At 36.2% G+C, this 20,318-nt stretch overlaps 1 protein-coding gene across 4 annotated transcripts; it reads right to left on the minus strand.

The window, feature by feature from the left end:
- Positions 1-1,685: 1,685 nt before the first annotated feature.
- Positions 1,686-20,225, minus strand: abhd17ab (abhydrolase domain containing 17A, depalmitoylase b). Of its 4 annotated transcripts, XM_021478400.3 has the most exons (5): positions 19,900-20,225; positions 17,173-17,552; positions 14,581-14,775; positions 9,799-9,978; positions 1,686-6,204 (listed from the first exon to the last, which is right to left on the minus strand). In XM_021478400.3, the coding sequence occupies exons 2-5, from the start codon at positions 17,544-17,546 to the stop codon at positions 5,979-5,981; spliced, it is 975 nt and encodes a 324-aa protein (XP_021334075.1). In that variant the 5' UTR covers positions 17,547-17,552; positions 19,900-20,225; the 3' UTR covers positions 1,686-5,978. The 4 variants fall into 4 exon arrangements, 1 of the variants encoding a protein (XP_021334075.1); XR_012384231.1 differs by lacking the exons at positions 1,686-6,204; positions 9,799-9,978 and adding an exon at positions 11,760-13,438 and having other exon boundaries at positions 13,868-14,775; XR_012384232.1 differs by lacking the exons at positions 1,686-6,204; positions 9,799-9,978 and adding an exon at positions 11,760-13,438 and having other exon boundaries at positions 13,864-14,775.
- Positions 20,226-20,318: the final 93 nt, after the last annotated feature.

Genomic DNA, 20,318 nt, shown 5'->3' on the forward strand with positions numbered 1-20,318 from the left:
TCCTAAATAAATAATTAATAATCAAGGCATGATCATGTTTTATTTTGGTTTAAAAAAAGCGTAATCTAGAGGCCTTTGCCGTTCATGTAAGCCATTTCTGATCCCAAATGATTAACTAGTAGGCAAGTTATTATTTGTTGATCCTAAAACTTGGATAGCCAACAAGACTTTTGTCAGGTGTGTGTGCGCAGTGTGTGTGTGTTTGTGTGCGTGTATGTATATAAATCCTGATAAGAAATACCAGAATAGTATTAATGTATTTGTTTAATACAATAATGGTTTTCCAGCATGTTACTAGAATATGGACTTATTGTATTTATCAGAAGGCGTACTCAATGTCAGTTTAAAATTAAATATATTGTTTGGTTTTTAAGATGATCAATTCCTAAAATAACAAAACTAATGTTTAAACGTAGATGAATTCTTTAAAATAATTTTTTTTTTAATTTAATTTTTAAATTTAATTTAAAATGTAATTTAAATGTGATTTAAAAATTTAATTTAATTTTAATTTTATTTTAATTTTTTCATTTTTATTAATTTAATAAAAAAATGTGTAGAAATGTGTGAACTAAATTTAAACATCCATATACAAATGCAGATGTTCATGTTATTACAAGAAAATAGATGTAGAAAGATAAAATTACATAATTCAAAATTAAATATAACAAATATTAAAATCTAAAAATAAATGCACTGGGACAAACATCAAATACAAAAATATTGCAATGTGCAGAACGTCATGTGTAAATGTAAATCTGTTTAAACCAATATCAAATAACAAAAAAATAAATAAGGCATCTACACTACCTGACGAGAGTCTTGTCGTCGATCCCAGTTTTAAGTGCAACAATTATAGCTTGACTTCTAGTTGATTATTTAGAAAAGATGCCGAAGGTAGATTTTTCCGTTGAACTGCATCCCAATCATCACAAATACTGCAGAAGACCTATTGGAACCTACATGGACACAAGAATCTCAAAGAAATTAGTTATGTTTGGTGAAGGAAAAATCATGGTTTGTTGTTACATGCAAGAGATCTGCAGAGTGGGTGGCAACATCAACAGCCTGAAGTATCAAGACATTCGTGTTGCCCATTACAATACAAACCCCAAGAGAGGTCAAATTCTTCAGCCGGATAGCGCTCCTTCTCATACTTTAGCTTCCACATCAAAGTTTAGGAGGAGCAAAGAAAGTCAAGGTGCTTCAGGATTGGCCAGTCCAGTCACAAGAACATTACTGAGCATGTCTGAGGTGGGCTGGAGGCATTGAAGATGAATCCAAAGAATCTTGATGAACTCTTGGACCGCTTTTTCTTCTGCATCATGACTTTTTATTCTATACTGTACATTATTTCTGTCAAGTGGCAAGACTTTTGTCTAAGCAAAGTCAGAGCTTACTGTCCTAATTAAATAACTAAAAATCAAGGCATGATCATATTTTATTTTGGTAAAATAAGCATAATCTAGAGGCCTTTACCTTTCATATAAGCCACTTCTGAAACCAAACGATCAACTAGAAGTCAAGTTATAATTTGTTCCTAAAAGTTGGATAAACGACAAGACTTTTGTCAGGTAGTGTAAATGAGCTCAGGCACGCACGCACGCACACACACACACACACACACACACACACACACACACACACACACACACACACACACAGAAAAAGAGTATTACAACAACTACCAATTCATAATTTTATTTTCTAAGATTTCTCTCTCTTTTTTTTTTAATTCTGGAAAAGGAAAAAAGACATATTACAAACTTAAATCAACAACATCAGAATAATGCATAAAAGGATAGAACAGTATCACCCTTCAACTCTTGCTCCCGATCCATTAAGATAAAAAAAAAAAACGATTCTTAAACCTTAAGATTAAGCTCCTCAAACAATGGTATACAGTACGTACATCTGATAGTTTTAAAAAGACATTTCTATAACTTACGTTCCTTAAACAAAAAAACAAAAATCTCTTGTTGGATCTGAAGGTATTGGGACAAGTCCAGTCCCAAAAACCAACGTCCTCGTCCCCTCCCGTATATATATATGTCCCCAGATCCAGTCTGCTGGCTCCAAGTCAGTATTGCTTCAGGCCTCCAAACACTTGCGTCTTACAGGAAGAAAACACACGACAACAGTCCACACAAAACTTCCCTTCTGCGGCATCAACAGCAGGCTGTATTGTGTGAGTGGCGGCTCTGAAAAGCACAAGTCCATCGCTTCAATCCACATCTGAGCTCTGACAACTGGCAACTCCGACACCTGTCATCTTTGGTTAGGATGGAGAATGAACAAGCCTCTTTGTGTCCAACCACAGATTACTATATGATGGAACATGGAATCAGGTTGGCAGGGAATTGGTTTTTTGGATGTCATGTCAAAATGGAATACAGAATTACGGTGCAATAATGGGAGCGATTTTGAAGGGATGAGTGTTAGATTATTAATCCTCAAGATCATATGAGATGGAAGATTGTTATTCAAAAGAACATTCAAGATTTTTTGTTGTTGAAATTGTGGTCTTTAAATCCTGTCGTTCATAAAAATAAAAAATAGACCTGATGGTTTTGTTTTTCCCCATGTGGTTTTAACCATTATGAGTATTCATGTTGAATACCAAAGGAGATATTTCGAAGAATGCTGGTTTCTGGAACTCATCGACTTCAGTGTTAGAAAAGCAGTTACTGTGGAAATCAAAGGGACCTATTAACTAGCATTTTTCAACATATCTTCTTTTGTTTTCAACAAAGAAAGAAACTCAAATTACGTGTTAAAAAAGTGAAGAGTGAGTAAATTATGGCAGAATTAAATTTTGGGGTGAACTATCCCTTTATTGACCACCGGCTCTTTGACTATGCAAGAAATGGAACATTCCAAAGTTTTATATTGATCCTTATCGATGTCACACATCTATGAAAATAAATGATTGACCACTTTATTAATAGAACTTGATAATCCTCAGATTCTCTGGATTTTTTTAGTTTGGTTTTCAGTAAATGAATTTTTTTGTTCTATAAAAAGGTCTTCAAAGGTCTATTCAAAAGAAATTCTACAAAATTTGAAACAAAAAGATTAGAATTTGGAAAGAAAAACAAATCTGAAAATGACAATTGGCCAGAATAACAAATGTTTTCATTTGTAGTGATCACGGTTATTGCACTAAATACTGATTTCAAAACTCTTGTTGAGTAATGAAGTTTCCAATGCGTGCTGTCAGTTTTTTTTTATATACGTTTTAGTGCGTTAATCTTGTCAATATTATTCAGAAAGTAATGATTTACAATAATTAAAATAATTACTTTGAAAAAAAATGGTGCCAGTAAAAAAAAAAAAAAAAAAAAGTATAATTTTGGTTAAATATGAGAGAGACTGTATCAGATGTTTCTATCCTGATTTTGTATCTATTATTGCAGTATTACTGTTTTTATTTTATTTAACTTTTTTTTTGGGTGGGGGGGGGGGGGGGGGGTTGGAGTTAGATCTCAGGATTTGTTCAAAAATCAATAAAAAAAAAGAATAATAAAAAAATTACTTTGTGTAATTTTTATTTTACATTCGTCAGGTGATACAAAACACATTTCGGCCTTCCTTAGTGTGTGGAAACGTCTGGGTTTTGTATCACCTGAAGAATGTAAAATGTTTAAACATTTAAATTATGTTGTCTATTAAAAGTGTCTGGAAAAAATGGCCTGTTATTATTTTATGCTTGACAGCATTTTTTATTTAAATTTTGAAAAAAAATGTCATCCGCAGCTTACAGAATAAAGCACAATATGGTTTAACTCAAACACATAACTAAAATCAACAATTAGAGAAACTGGATATCTTCAAGTCGCCTATTTTTTATCCTAACTGTCTATCAAACATTGGAAATCTATTTAAATGTTAATAATGTTCTTTTTCTTGCTTACTTTGCTTCACAAAACCTCAAAACTCCATCAAGATTGTATTAATTAAATAATTTAGTTATTTTTCTTACACAAATTTAGTTTTCTCAATAATGATTTGAATGCCGGTAGCACAGATCCTCTTTTAATCTCTTTTAATTAACTGAATAAATAAGCACACGTTTTCCTTTTTGGTTGAACTATCCTTTTATGCAGAACCCATATGAATAGACTGAGTGGATGGATGTATGAATAGTTGGAGGTTAAATCCCCCCAAAAAAGAGAAGACAAACAGGATATCCAGAGATTATATCATATCTGGCACCACAAAATCATAATATTTATCAAGCGAAAACCTACCCTGACAAGATACCGAATTTTCAGTGAATCAAATAAACGCAAATGATGTAAAATCTAGAATAGCTGTGCAGCCCACAGTGTTAAAAGGGCAAGAATGAAGCACACAGCACGGAAAAGTCACGTCTTATCTCACTGACAAGCCTCGCTAGTCTTTGATGCGTCACAAAACAACAGAAGGTCACATGGTTTGGCTCTTGTCAATTTGTTGAAGACCATTCAATCAAGATCTGTAGCAGCAAGTTTCCTTGATAATTCACAGTTGTAAAAGCTTACTCCGAAAGAAAGACGCCGCTCTGAATTCACCACTAGTGTTTTAAAATCGTACGATCCAATCTTTTTAAGAATAATAGTTGCGTCCAAATCACTTCAGACAAACTCCCTTTGAAGATGACCTCATTGTTGTGCCTTTATTGCTAGTTATAATCTTTAAACCTACTCAGCTGTCAGTACATTGCTTAGATGATTTAAACTATGTGCCACTAACTAGCAATTTGACTTGAATTGGGAAAGCATAACAATCATGAAGACGACACTTTAAATGATGTGCTATGCGTTTAAACAAAAAATTAAAGAGAGTAAACATGTGCAATTAGTGCTTGATCTCAGATTCGAATGCCATGATGCAAACAGACGTGATGTCACACTTAAAACAGGAAAAACGGGTTGCGAGTTACCACAGGGCTCAAAAGTGATTTTTGCTTTAATCTCCGACTGCTACCTGTGCTGTTGTGTGTCTTACTGCTTCTTACATAATTAAACCACATATTGACTTAAAAGCCCTGATTAAAACGCTTTAGAATGAAAGTGGAAATGCTACACCGAGAATGTGGCTGTAGGAAAGTCCTGAATTGATACAGAAACCTTGATCTTTCTACTGGCCCAACAAGATGTATGGATCTGGCTTTGAATATACTCTGTATCAAGTCATCCCGAGAATATTTAACTGAAATATGATGATGATGATGATGATGAGCTGGTTTCTATCACCTCAGGGTGCTATGGACACTCTGACATGCTAAGAAGAAAGGATAAAGACACCGAAAAGAGAAAAAAAATAGGAGAGAAACAAAAGCCAACGTCCTCAAATCTGAGCTTTCCCTGCCTGGAGCGGTGCAGATCATCATCTCATCCTTTACATAAAGGCGAAAACTCATTGGAAGGGAACGTCGGTGCATAGAGATCAACATCCCGCAGGGTTTATGAGACAGAATAGACCCACACACACACACCTGGGCACAACAGAGGTTGGCATCTGTGGAGGATGCTTCAAAAACTCACTCCTGAAAATCATCCACCGAACAACCGGCTTATTCCATCCCGCAGGGTCAGCGAGGCTAGGAAATTTGCCAGCCGCTGAGATTGAGCTATTTTAGGTTGCCTGATGAGAAGTGGGAAGGCTGAGGCATCATGGGAGCGCGGCAAACTGACAGATGAATGCTCAGACGGAGAAAGAGAGGTACAGGACTTTGTGTCTGGCTTATTTCATTGGACTGAAACCAGAATTCGTCCATTCTTTCCTCACAGAAACTCCACTTCCATCCCCCAGAGTTCCACACACACAGATGTGACAAATGGAAAAAGAAAACACTTAAGAAACAAATTCTGTCACGCTGCTCTCCGACAGTGATGTTTGTCCATACAAAATGGCAGCCTTTAATAAGTTAGTGATGCGCACGCTCGCTCAGACTGGGAGATGGTGGGATGATGAGAAGGAGATGGAGGAGAGTTTTAGGCATGTTGTACGGCCAACTCCTGGCCGATGAATCGACGGAGGCGTTCCAGGTATTGGGTGTACAGTTCGATATCGTTGTGTCCGGCTCCCTCCACCCAGAGCGGCTCCACGGCTTTAGGGCAGCGTTCGTACAGGGCCAGCCCATGGGAGAAATCGATCACCTCGTCCTCCGTTCCATGAATGATCAACACCGGAGACGTGATTTTAGACACTTTCTCAATGCTGAAGCGGAGACACAATAGAACACAAGGGCAGTGTTAGAATTAACTTACTTATTACAACTGAATATCTCATTATGCACTTGACATATCAGTAAAAGTACATAAATAGGTTTACCTACTACTCGTTTTTTTTTTTTTTAAAGCAGTGTGACAGGCTGTAGATTTCAAGTAATGTGCTTTTATGTTTTATTAGGTGCATTTCGTGGGGATGTTAATCAATTTAGGGATGCAACGATTAACTGATTTTGCTACTAATTGCAATTTAATTCGTCACTGTTAAAAAATCGTAAAGGCTTCTCAACACCGGGTTTCTGCATGGAATAAAACGGCTGCAACTAAACAAAGTTATGCCACCTGTACGTTTCTTTAAAGTCCTAATGAACCGGAAGCTGTTATCGTTATATTTTTCGTATAGTGACTGTTCTTAAAGAAACTAAATTCTAAAAAAGCAAACAGTGGGCGGGCATTTCATTCAGAAAGATCAGGAAAAGGGTTTGGGGAGAGTTATTACAACCTATCAGACTCCTCTTCACCGTTTCTGTTGGTTGACAAAAGTGACAGTTGGAGGTGCGTGATTAAGTATGTTAGCCCCGACGCCTATTACCTCAAAATCAGGTAATCTAATTTAACTGAAAACAAACAGGAAGTGCATTTTTAGATTTAAATTACAGATTAGAAGGATTTTTTTTTTCCTAATGACATGCTCACATGCATTGTTCACCACAAAACTGGCAATGTGAGTAAGGGTGTCACGATCCTCCAAATCTTCGATTCGATTACATTTTTGATTCTAAAGGCACGATTCGATTCGATTTTTGATTATGAATAATTAATTAATTAAGGACCAATTAATTATTTGTAGCCTACCGTTTAAACTACCTGACCTGCATGGTCTTTGTTTTACCCATAAACAAATCATACAGTAAATGAATAAAGGCAAGTTACACACATAATTACCACCTGTCAATCACTTTTTCTGCGGGACTCGTGAATAGGCAGTGATCTGTGTCGTTATAATGGCATCGGTAAAAAAGACGCACAACCAACAGGAACCAGCCAACAGTATCTGAGGTGTTCGCTAAAATGACTAAGTACAAGTGAGTGAAAGATTGAAGCAGTGCTCTGATTGCCTGGACCTGCTGTCTCGAGCGCATGGCTGTGTATGCGTCTGTGTCTGTGTCTGTGTGGTCACATGATGTACATTTTCAGAGGTAGAGAGGAAGGAGGGCTGCTCAGAAATGCTACACGCCACTGTGGATGTCAAATCGTTGTCGTTCTAAAATGCCATTTAAAAACAAAGACAGTGTAAACAGGGCCTGAGTGTGTACTTTTCGCGAGCGGATTTGCAACGGGGGTGGGCGGAGGATCGCGATGCCGGTGTTGTCTATCGGACGAACCGTACGTAATACGTACATAGCAGAGCTTGCAAAACTGTGTTTTTTTTGTCGACAACACGAACGTTGTCAACATAACTCACTGGAAGTCCAAAATGCTTACACACCGGCGACTTCATTGAAAGAGGAGAGGGTTTAAGTTCTGTCAACGGGTCTCCTGCTTCTGCAGTTTAAAAAGCACTTCAACAAGCCTGTTTTTTTCCAGCTTGGCAAGCCAAGCTGACGTGACATGGGGGCGTGGCAGCATCGACAATTCTATTTTTTGATTCGATAATCGAAATTGAGCATAAATTTCGATCGATTTCGAAATGTGAGCAAACAAAATACTTAAGGTTAGTTCTGATTTCTTGGGGACTTTAAAGTTTCAAGCTTGTACACTGGAGCAAATACACACATACTGAATTAACTATGGCTGATGCTATTAACTAAGGGCAGTTTACAGATCACGTTTTTTGTGTGCACAGGTTCGATAATTCTTGTCTAGCTTGCATATTGGGAGTTACGTGCACACGGCACAATGCACTCACGCTTACCAGGCACACTCAGTTGAAAGAATGGCAATAGCACACCACAAGTCACGTGACAAGAACAGACCGATCAGCTTCATGCTTTGTATAGAACATACACATTTCAATTCCAAAGAGAAAAGAATACAAAAATGAAAATACCAAACATTTTTTATAAAGTTTATTAAAAGTGCCTTTCAGACGGAGGTTCAGGAGCCTTAGTTCTCAAGGGAAATAATTAACTAATATGTTGCTTAGATTTACATTAGACTAATATTATTTATTTATTCTTATTTTGATGCATTTATTTATTGTTCTGTCATTTATTTTCAGTGTCAAATTATTATTTATATTTAAATGCCAAAAACTTTTTTTTTCCAATTATTTTTAAGTCCTAAGAGAAAAGGATTATTGCTTGTTTATTACTATTATTATTATTATTATTATTATGTGCTGTATTGTTTAGTTATTGAGCAGCAATAAATAACACTTTAAAATTAATGTGATTTTCAAAACTAGTAGTTTTTTTAATTTAATAAATGCATAATAATCCCGGTAACCGTGAACAATTGATTATTCCTCAGACTATAATTGTACAACCAAAATCTTTAATCGTTGCATACCTAATCAAGTTGACTTTGAATATTTTAAAGTGACAGTGAAGACATTTGTTATTACATTTAATTTTCTTTTCCAAAAAAATTTCAAATTAAATAAATTTTTTACACAAAAATTAGGCAGCACCGCTTTTTTTTAACTTATGACGATGAACTTATGACGATGAAATCTGAAGCAACGTGATACTAAAGTCTAGTTTAAAGGAAGTTTAAAAACTCTGCAAAAAAAGCTTGGCCACCTGGTTTAACTTAATTATTTAAATTTGTTTAAAACAGTAAAAGTATTTCAAATATTATTAAGATAAAAATACAATTAATCAAATAAACATGGCCTGCATCAGCATGAAACCAAAAATAATAATTAACATATTTTTAAACAGTAATTAACATGCAAATATGCATCTATAATGCAAATTATTACTTTAGATAATATTTAGAATACTTATAATAATAATAATAATAATAATAATAATTATTATTATTATTATTATTATTATAACAATGTTGTTATTATGAATGAAAACAGTTTGGCAGCTTGTATTTTCAAATGTTGCACATGTGGCGTACACATTTGTATGTGTTTGGGAGCCAGAAAACCAGACAGCTGTCAGCCAACTACACAACACTTGTGCGTGAACAGTAGTGGTTGTGACTGCAGCTGTATGGCAACCATGTGTTCTTCTACACTGGCACAGAGTGACACCGCCCACCGAGTGCAGCAAACCTCCCTCTGAGCTCCACAACCCTGCTGTCACAGCTCATATGCAACAATGAAAATGATTGTAATGAAACTTAAAAAAAGAAAAGCCTTATTCCCTTTAATCAAGGGCTGAAAGTCTAAGCTGGAAAATAGTCTACAGCTACTTTATTCATCGCGCGATCGTTTCGGACTCGTTTTTTGTGTCAAAACAAGCAGCTCAGTATAATCTCCACCATCACAACCCGCTCCCTTTCCTCTTGCCAAAACCCGAAAGCCAGTGAATTGCTCATAAATAGCAGCAATCTGTACTGGCCAAATCGTCAGCTCATAAGAAAACTGCAATAATGAGGACAACTTTGAACTGTTTTTGGTACTCACTTGGGAAATGCGTCAAAGCAGTAAGTCTTCTTAGTGTCGGGAAAGGCCACCCTCATGCCAGAGGTGAGAGGAGAGTGAAGAATCACAGCCGCACACTCATATCGCGATGCCAGGTCCACCGTTGGCACCGTGCCAATGCTCTGTCCATACAGGATGATGTTCTCTGGGCTGATGCCATATCTGTTTGAAAAGAGAGGAAGCGAAAGCTAACGGAATGTCATATACTCAACAAATAACTGTCATGTGTCAATGTGATTTACAGTCTATTTACAGCAGTATGGAGACTGCTGGCAAAAATATATATATAGTGCCAATCTATTCACAAACAGTGCAGTGTGGATTTACGTCAGCCTTTGAAAACTTGCATTCCTGAATTAAAGCAAATTGAGCTCTCTGTTCATTTAGTTGATTGATTCTGATTCCACTTAAAGGATTCTTACTAATTTTTTGGCACTTCTAAGGCTTATTTAGGCTAAGAAACAAAGTTGCCTAGTTATTTAAGGTTACATCACCTACCATTAAAAAGACTAGTGGGTTTTTTTTTGGTTAGGGAAATATGTATTATTTTTATGTGTGATTTCCAGAGGTTGTAGCTGTATTTTCTTTGTGAATATTAAAGGTTTAGCAAAAAAAAAAAAAAAAAAGAAATGTGCGCACATCTGAAAAATCTTGAAGGCAGGTGCTCGATCAAAAAACAAACACTTGTAGCAAAAAATCCAAAGAAAATCAGCACACTGCCACTTTAGCTCTCAAAAAGTCTTTAGTCACAAATGTGACATTAAAGACTTTTTGAGAGCTAAAGTGGCAGTGTGCCGATTTTCTTTGGATTTTTTGCTACGAATATTAAGGGTTTACTCACACTAGGCTATCCAAACCATGCCTAGGCACGTTTGTCCCCCACTTCCAGGTTCGTTTGACAAATGTGAGTGCTCCGAATTGGGCCCAAGCACGGTTCAGTTGGCCTGCCCTGGCTCTTTGGAAGAGGTGTGGAGAGTGGTTTGATTGGGCTTCAGCACAATACGCTTGTAGTGTGAGTGCAATGCATGCTGAAGACACAACGTCACTATTAAGGGACTGTTTCATAATATGGATTTAGTAATCATTCTTACTTTTTAATGAACACAAACGGTCATAGTTTATTAAAGATACAAACCCCCTGAGGAAGAATGGTGACTTGGTGCACTGCAGAGAATACGTTCTAGTACAATTTGTGCTCGCTTTAGCCTAATACAATTTAAAGTATTTCATAGAATCCATTTCTCAAAAACCAGGCTATCTGAAATTTTTCCCAATATTGATGACAGATGTGACAGATGTCATGCACCAGGTGTAATTTAAGGTATATGTTCTGTATATGCCCTCTGTTACAGAATTATTGAATTTATTATTTTACAATTATGTCCAAGGTGTTGCAGGTAAATATAAACCTGTCCCCTGATGTTGCCATTTTTGGGGTTCCAAAGATTTGGTCCAAGTTCAATTCTAAACAACTTGATATTTTGGCCTTTACTTCACGATTAGCCAGGCGTGGTATTCTACTTCACTGGAAATCAAATAAGCCTCTAACTACATCCCAATATCTTGTAGATACCATGCATTTTCTAAGGTTGGAAAATGTTAGATGCTCTGGGAAAACTAATTTCTTTAAAAAGTGCCAATGTTTTATAACTTACTTTAACTCTCTTAAGGTCTTGCTTTCCATTTAAAATGCACTCTCCTGTCTTTGAATTAATTTATTTCATAGTAATTAAATTTATTTGTTTTTAACGATTACTATTTTATACTGTTCAATTGTTAATATTCTCTCTCAACATTGACAATGTATCTGAACATTTGATTATGATAGCTGGTTGTAGTTTTCTGTACACTTATTACTCATTTCCATTTTTCTTTTCCCCTTTTATTATCATTGTTAATTTGTAGTTTTTTTTCCTTTTTTATTATTATTTTTCTTCTCTTTTGTAAAAAAAAAGCAACAACAAAGATGTAACTATTTGTACTGATATAGTGTTAGTTTTTTTCCAAAAAAAAAAAAAAGAAGTTGAACTTAAAGATACAAACCCCTGCTGCGTAACAGCTGCAGCTTCAGCAAACCTCTTAACACGTGCAGCATGATGACTTTCATGAATATTTATGAGCATCAAAACTGGTGGATCTGTTCAGCAAAAGATTTGACTGTGTGGCACCGATTCGCAAGTGACTTAAGCCACCTTTCCACTGCACACAACAAATGACAAGCGACAGACCGGAAGTCAATTATTTCCAATGGAGAGTAGTCCAATGGAAGTTGCGTGAAGTTCCGATCATCTCTGTATGCGAAAATCCGGATCCGATTTGAGCTGCGGATTTGTTAAAATATTTGAGCTCCAGCGACTAGACCGTATGCGGCCGACCAACTGGATTTGATGTATTCCAGTGTTGTCTAATCAGATCCGTGTGCGTGAATTGAGAAATAGTATATTTTTTGAATCAGAAAAAGTTTATATTAAAAAAAACATTTCTATTCATAAATAGAAGTAATAAAAAGTAATAAGTACCTATAGAGTAATATTTTTTTATGTTGTCTCCACATATGACCTACGAGAGATCCTAGCATTCATTCATTCAACCATGGTGAATGGACAGAGAATAAAGGCTCTTGCTTTTGCACTCCTTTCAGTGTTTGCCTTTTTTACTCAGATCTACCAACTACCTGTAAAGTAATTTGAGGACAAATGTCTAGAGCGCAGTATTACAATTCAAGATCGCATTTATCTAATAGCCTACAGCATGAGATTCCCTTTGCTTCCGCGAAGATTTCTTCTGCTCGTGCACAAAACGTCTTCCACATCCCTTCAAATAAACACTGCTCAAACGAATGTTCTTGTGCGCTCTCAAATAAACGCTACTGAAGTGCGATTTAGTGCGTTTATGTAACAAATATGTCTCCAACATTTCTTAGATTTGCTAGGAACATTTATGAATGTCTCTAATAGACCTACAAGGAGACATTAATGCGTCCTGAAGTAAAGTGAAACGGCTATATGTCGTGTTTGCTGGCCTCACGCATCACGCACCTGTAAGTCAGTCAGTCAGTCAGCACCTAGCCTTAAAGAGTTAAACAAACAGCGCACAGCACGACAACGGTTACAGAAAAGTTTGCGCTGTTATAATTGATTTACCTTTTAATACGTTTTGGTGCGATTATCACCCGCTATAAAAAAAAAATACAACAATGTTTTGAATGAGAAGCTGTAATGTAGCAGTGGCGGGATCAATTTTGGCGTGGCGCTCCACCATGGAAGAATGAATATAGCGGAAACCATGCCTTTATTTCAGACACAGAGAATCCAGCTTCTCTCCCATGGTGCACAACAAAACTGAAATATCTGTGCGACTGCCACAAGGGGGCATATGCCGACAATTGTGTCCAAATGTGTGCAGTAAAAAGGCAGCTTTAAAATAATACAAAACAATTTAACTAAAGCAATCTCAACAATGCAGAGCGAGAGCGCTTCTCTTCTGTTAACTGAACAGTCGATCATCAATGACGGAAACGTGCTCAGGCTCGGAGGGTTAAAAATAACAGTGTGAGTGCAGGTCGAGGGGAAGAGTGAAGGGGGGACAATCACCCCTACAGAAAAATTCAGCTTAAACCAGCCTAGGCTGGTTGGCTGGTTTTAGCTGGTCGACCAGACTGGTTTTAGAGGGGTTTTGGCCATTTCCAGGCTGGTTTCCAGCCATTTCCAGCCTGGTCTTAGCTGGTCAGGCTGGAAGATGACCAGCTAAAACCAGCTTGACCTGCCTAGCCAGGTTAGGAGTCCAGCCAAAACCAGCTATGTCCAGCTTAAACCAGGCTGGAGAAGCTGGTTTTAGCTGGTCATTTTCCAGCCTGACCAGCTAAGACCAGGCTGGAAATGGCTGGAAACGGCTGGAAACCAGCCTGGAAATGGCCAAAACCCCTCTAAAACCAGGCTGGTCAACCAGCTTAAACCAGCCAAGCAGCCTAGGCTGGTTTAAGCTGGATTTTTCAGCAAGGACACCTAAGCATTGTTCTAGACAACCGTGTCCGAGTACACCCCTCACCAACTTTAAGTACTTTACTTATTTCTTCTTTTTTAACTATTAATTTTATTCCTGTCTATCTACTCTTCATTATTCTTTTCCTCTTTAAATTTGTATTTATTTACAAACTTGTTAGTTCATTTATTTGTTATTATTGTTTGTAATCTGATTTTGTTGTCCATTTTTGGACTATACCATCACAATGTCTTCAAAATTAGCTTGGTTGTATTTTTGAAAACACATTGTACATTTAAAAAATTTGACTAAACATGTCACACAAAAAGACTGGTGTGAATGTATAGGTTCAAGACTGTCATGTGACAAACCACTAAATAACTAAGACTATTTAAATCTTACAAGCCTCAATAAACAGAATAACACTTCTGAGTTCGTTTCAGTTTAGACATGTGGTTAAAATAAATTTACAATGTAATTAGGTTTTAAAAAGTAATTTATTACGGTGTTGGCAAACAAAGCATCATTCCTCAAGCCTTCAGTCTTACACGGTCCTTCAGAAATGATTGGTGCTCACAAATCATCTCATTATTACCAGTGTAAAACATTGTGCTGCTTGATATATTTATGGAAAGCACTGCAACTTTCAAGTTCCTTTAAAGAAAAAAAAGATCAAAGGAACAGGTGTAAACAGTAGCCAATATGTAGCACTGCAAATCTTGAACTCCACTACAGGAATGCAGTTGTTTGGGTTTGTGCCCTGATATTGATTTTGTGACTCACCGTGAGCGTAGAGCCTGCCACGCTGCGTCTATATCTGCATACAAATTCTTTTCGGAGGGCTTTCCCGTACTGACCCCGTAGCCGGAGTAATCATAGGAGAATATGTTACAGTTGATGCGAGTGCCCAGGCCGATATAGAAGCTGCTCATCTGCCCTAGATCCACCGCATTACCATGAGAGAACAGGACAGTGAACCTGCGGAGAGTGATGGAGGAAAGGGGTATTGTTATGGGATTTTTAGTACACAGTAACACTCTAGTACACTCATTTATTACACTATTTCAGGGTCTGACTCAATGAGATGGATCCACAGAGAGACTTAATGACCTATAATTTCACCCTCTGAATCACTGGGCATGTAGGCGCATCTGCAGTGAGCCTGATACACCGCAGGGAAGGGTTTTATAACTGATATGTGTAGAACTGTGTTATACCAAAGAATCCAAAACATCCATCTGCAATGTGTATTTCAAACAGGGCTATTTTAGTACTAATAGTAAATAATATTATGGTATTCAGTTCCATTTTGGATGAGCTCGAGTTGTTTATTTTTATTGCACTGTCAGCATCCAATTCTATTTTCAAGGCAAAATGAAATTACAATTTTAAAAGTTGCATAAATGCAAACCTATCAGGCAGAAAAACTGTTTAAAACTAAATAAATAAGATTTGATATAAATTCTGAAATATTATCAAGTAAAATCTTTTTAAATAATTACAGATTTCCTATTAATAGACCACTTGTACTTGTACTAAAACCAGGACAGTTCGATAAAACATTATTACATGCTTGTGTTGTTTTTGTCCTGTTTTGTGTTTTTTTTTTTCTATTTCAAAATTTACAATATTATGTTTGTTCTTATGGGTGGGAGTGTTACGTGTTTGTGTTGTTTTTTTTATTTCCATTTTTCTCTCTTGCTCTGTTCTCTCATATCAGCTTCATTTTCTCAGGTTCCGTTCATTGGTCAATCCATCTGTCACTCTTTTCCTCCCTGGTGATGTCACTCTGACGTTATGTTCTACAGGCCAAGACCTCCCGACATAAAAGTGCGTGCCAGACAACTCACTAGGCTCCTTTTTTTTGTCCCTCTTGTTTCTGTTTGATTGCGGTGCTATTGTGTCGCGTTTAAAGAAAAACCTGTCTAACTGTGTATTCTGTTGTTGCCCGTTTTTGCGTGTTCACTTTATCCATCCGCCATTCATATCGTACCATTCCACTTCTCAATTTTGTTAATTTACTTTGTTCAAGAGGCTCAGACAAAGCCAACAGGTTAGCAGGTCACGTGACATACATTTAGCAACACGTAGAACTACTCTTATGTATAGTACATTAGGTTAGGGGCAAAATAAAATAAAACGAGATTCGGCCCAACAAAACATATATTTTTAAATCACTGTCATTGTTGTGCAGTCACATATACACTTGTGGTTTTGAACTCCCACCTATTGGACATTTAAAGTATTGTACTATATATCCGTGTTACTTTCGGTTTCTCTCAGTGTGTGGTCGAGAGTAACGCACATACAGATTATTTGCGGGGCTGATTTAAACGTTGAAATATATGTCTCTATTTAGAAAAATCAGTTTTTTAACAAAAGCTCGATTTTTTTGTAAATATTCAAGGGTCATTTGATTATAATCAGTTTTATACCCCCTGTATTTTGTTGTACAAACACATCTCTGTTGTTATGCTAATTATTATTATTATTATGCCTATTTTTAAATTGTAGTACTTTCATAGTAATTCAAACTACCCCTTCAATATATACAATAAGAAACAAAAAGAAAGAGCTTGACTGCAAATACTCTAGGTTTGAGTGCATCAGTTACATCAGGGATCCACTTTTTTTTCTTGAGCTTGAATGTTAAAGCGGCCCTCCTATAAACTGTTAGTCACTGATATGGCCCCGCCAATTTGAGTTTGAGACCCCTGCACTAAAATCAGGAGTTTGTAAGTTTGTTTCTTTTATAAATGTCGTTTTATAAAAGTCATTTGTTGCAAATTTTTCAGATTTTTTTTAATTTTTAATTTTAGTCATTTTACATAAAGATGAAAAAGTTTTTGTTTTTAATTAATATAACAAAATGTATATGTATATGTGTATATATATATATGTGTRTATATATATATATATATATATATATATATATATATATATATATATATATATATATATATAATTTATTTAAATAAAATTAGGTGAACATTTTTATTCCATTAAATATTTATATTTTATGACTTTTACTTTGCATACAGAAAAGAAAATGCCAACTGTGCCTATACACCTACAATATAAAAACTCATCCAATAAAAAACACCTTTAAAGAGGAAACAAAGCAGCACAGTAATAATAAAGTGGCGCGTGATAAAGGAGGAATGCGTCCAGGAAGGAGTGGCTTCTGGGTAAAGATAGCAGACAAACTCAGAGAGGGAAGCAGGAAATGGGACAAAAGGAAAGATGGAAAAAGAGTAAAGGAATGTAAATGACCCACGGGAGGAAAAAGCAGGGTCCATCAAGGGAAACGTGACACTTTGAGTTCAACATGCATTTATTTTGAAAGACCCTTCAAAATAAACATATGCATCCTACCTGGCAGAGGGGGCGCAGCGGATGTACATGCAGCCCACTCTGTTTCCCCGGCTGGAGCGTGTCAGGAACACTTCCGTGGCGTCCAGTTCCCGTTGGGAATACTGGAATTCTGCCCGCTCTGTGAGGTGGAGCTTCCAGCGCCCCTCTCCTGTAGCACTGCTTCCCCCTACCGAACTCCCTCCACCACCCCCTCCTCCCCGTGAACGGAGGCCTGATGTCCCCGTGGGTCCCGCCGGTACTGGACCGGCCTCCAGATCGGGCAGGAGGGCATAGGTGGGCTCGGGGGGCAGAAAGGCAAGCTTGGCAGCAATGCGGCTGGGGCAGGGAGGGCAACAGAACAGGCAGCACAGCTCACTCACAGAAAGGCCATTCATTGTCAGCTGCAAGACAGAAGACTGTCAAAACTAGACATATGCCAATATATTCAATATTACAATATATTGTGATAATGAACATGCATGACATAGTTAGTGTTGGCACTTCAGGATACCATGTCTAATTCTGTATTATTTATTTTTTTATGGTAACAGTAAAAATGTTAAGATTGATGTAAAAGCAGTGGTGCTTATCACAGCACCAATCCCTTGAAGACTGGTTCATTTTAAACAAATATGTTAATGTTAATCTGTGAAATAGTGACTGACAAATGTCTGATTCTTTGAAGAAATATTGATCTGTAATACTTTACAATAAAGCTACATTGGTTAACAATAGCTAATTAAACTAAAATGGTGATGTTCGTGTATAGGGTTTCTCCAGGTTCATCATGTCAAATTTAAGACTTTTCAAGGCCATTATGAATACCATTTTTAGACTTACATAAGACTGAACGCTAAGGATTTTTTCTCATGGCCCAGTTAAACATTAAAAACAAATATAAAAAAGCCATCTTGGTAAACAGAATGAATAAGCTTTTGTTAAAACTTTTATTTAGATGGAATGTTTGATTGGATAGGTGTTGGCCCGATTAGGTAGCATTACGTGGACATTTGTAGGAAAATGAAGACCTACAACACAACATTTCAGTAAATTTAAGACTTTTTAAGGCCTAAAAAGTTGTTTTTGAACTTTAAGACATTTTAAAACTTTTTAAGACCCTGTGGATACCATCATGTAAATATAAATTTCTTTATATTTTAAGTTTTTTAAACTTGCATTAATTGCAACATATTTCTTAAGCGTTAACAAGGGCCAGACAGAATCAAAATTTTTTGCTATTTCTACGCAGAATATTGTAAAAAATCTGCAGATTTATGATGAATGATTCTGGGTGTATCGGAACAAAAAACTTAATTTGTTAAGTTTTAATAAAAATAATAAAATGTTTTATTTTTATTTATGTTTACATTTCAAATTCTATTAGATTCATTTATTTGGTAAACAAAGCAAGTCTCTCTTTTAATACATCTACTAAAAGACAGAAATTATTAGTTTACAAACTGTATTGTAAAGAAATCATATGAACATTTTCATAATAGTCAGTAGTATTACTGAAATTAATTTAAAAACTGAATAAATCTAAATTTACACACATTTACACACAACTAAATAAATACTCGATGGGCTGGAAATCTGCAAATTTCTGCGCACAGAATCCGTGTGGGCCTAGTGATAACTTATTGTAAAGTTTTACCTGTTGTATGATAAAATTATCTGCCAATTTAATTAGTCTGAAACATTCGTTTACTTTTTTATACAATGCAATACACAAAAATGTACAGTTCATTTCATTATATCTGTCAATAGTCATTTCATGTGTTGCAGTTTATTTCATTAAGACCTACAACACAATATTTCAGTGAATTTAAGACTTTTTAAGGTCTACAATTTTGTTTTTGAATGGATACCATGATGTGAATATAAATTGCTTAATGTTTTAAATTTTCATTTTCGTGCTTATATCATATATTGTGACAAGCTTCAGCAAATGTCACAAAAGACCGTATAGTTCATAACATCACATGGTGAGTCAGATTAGAGAAAAATGACACAATTATCATAACTCCCTTAATTTTATGATAAACATCTACAATATAATAATATTATAAACTTGTATTCAAAAAATGAAAATAAAGATTGATATTGCGATGGTTTTATAACTGTGGAAACTAGTCATCATAGTATTTGAAAAGGAATTATCTTATAATTTATTATTATAATTTATAAATATTATTAGACACTAAGAGTCATGTGATGTCAACATGGCGGAATCCAAGAAGGGGCAACCCTTTCCAATACATTTTCTAAAAAATACTCTAAATTTCTTCCTGTTCGGTTAACTAATCTAATTTAACGTGATCATTTAATAAAGGTAGTACATTTACACTTTCGAAAAACACAAGATTAAAGGTGGAGCCCTCTCTGAAATGTTTCTCATCCATAAATTTTCTACAAAGACTCAAATGCGCAAAAACCTCCAACAGTTAACAAACGGTTAATAAGTAATACCCAGGTAGATTGAACTCAGCAATTCCGTAAACCTATCTCCTAGCTATACAGTCCTCTTAGCTTAAAACCGATAGTCTGTCTGCCATCTGACACTGTATGGACTACAAATATAAATAATATATACTGACAGTCAGATTTTACCGGTTAGAGTCAGCAACAAACCAGTTGTCAAATCAGACTCGCGCATCGCCAACTTTATCTCATAATCTACACATCGATTAGCTACAAATGAACCACACATTGCTAACAAACACAGTAATGTATTTATTTTCCACATACGTGTCGTTCTCTTGTCCGCAGCCTGCCAAAGCCGGATTTCTTTATATTTTCACACCTCTGTCGCTAAGTAGCTAGCTCGTATGAGGGGGTAGAGGGAGTTAGCCAGCTAACGTTAGCCAGTCAAGCTACGGCTCCTCTCAGATGACAAATAAAGGTCTAGACGCCGATGAGGACATGTCTCGTCCGCGAAGCAGAAGCAGAGGCTTTCAGGAATAAAAGTCAATATCTGGTTTGTCGTTCCAAGATGATTCCCGGATATAGTCCCGACATGCAATAATCTACTGGTACAGGCTAATAGCGCTGTGTATGTTTTTTCAACTCCGGTCAGAGATGTTGCTTAGCCTCGCCACTCTTCATTGCGTCTCCGGCTTGAAGTGGGAGGAGCTAGATGTGGGAAATCGTAAAGTAAACATGGGTTA

The sequence above is a fragment of the Danio rerio genome, chromosome 8, assembly GCF_049306965.1.
Source record: "Danio rerio strain Tuebingen ecotype United States chromosome 8, GRCz12tu, whole genome shotgun sequence".
NCBI lineage: Eukaryota > Metazoa > Chordata > Actinopteri > Cypriniformes > Danionidae > Danio > Danio rerio.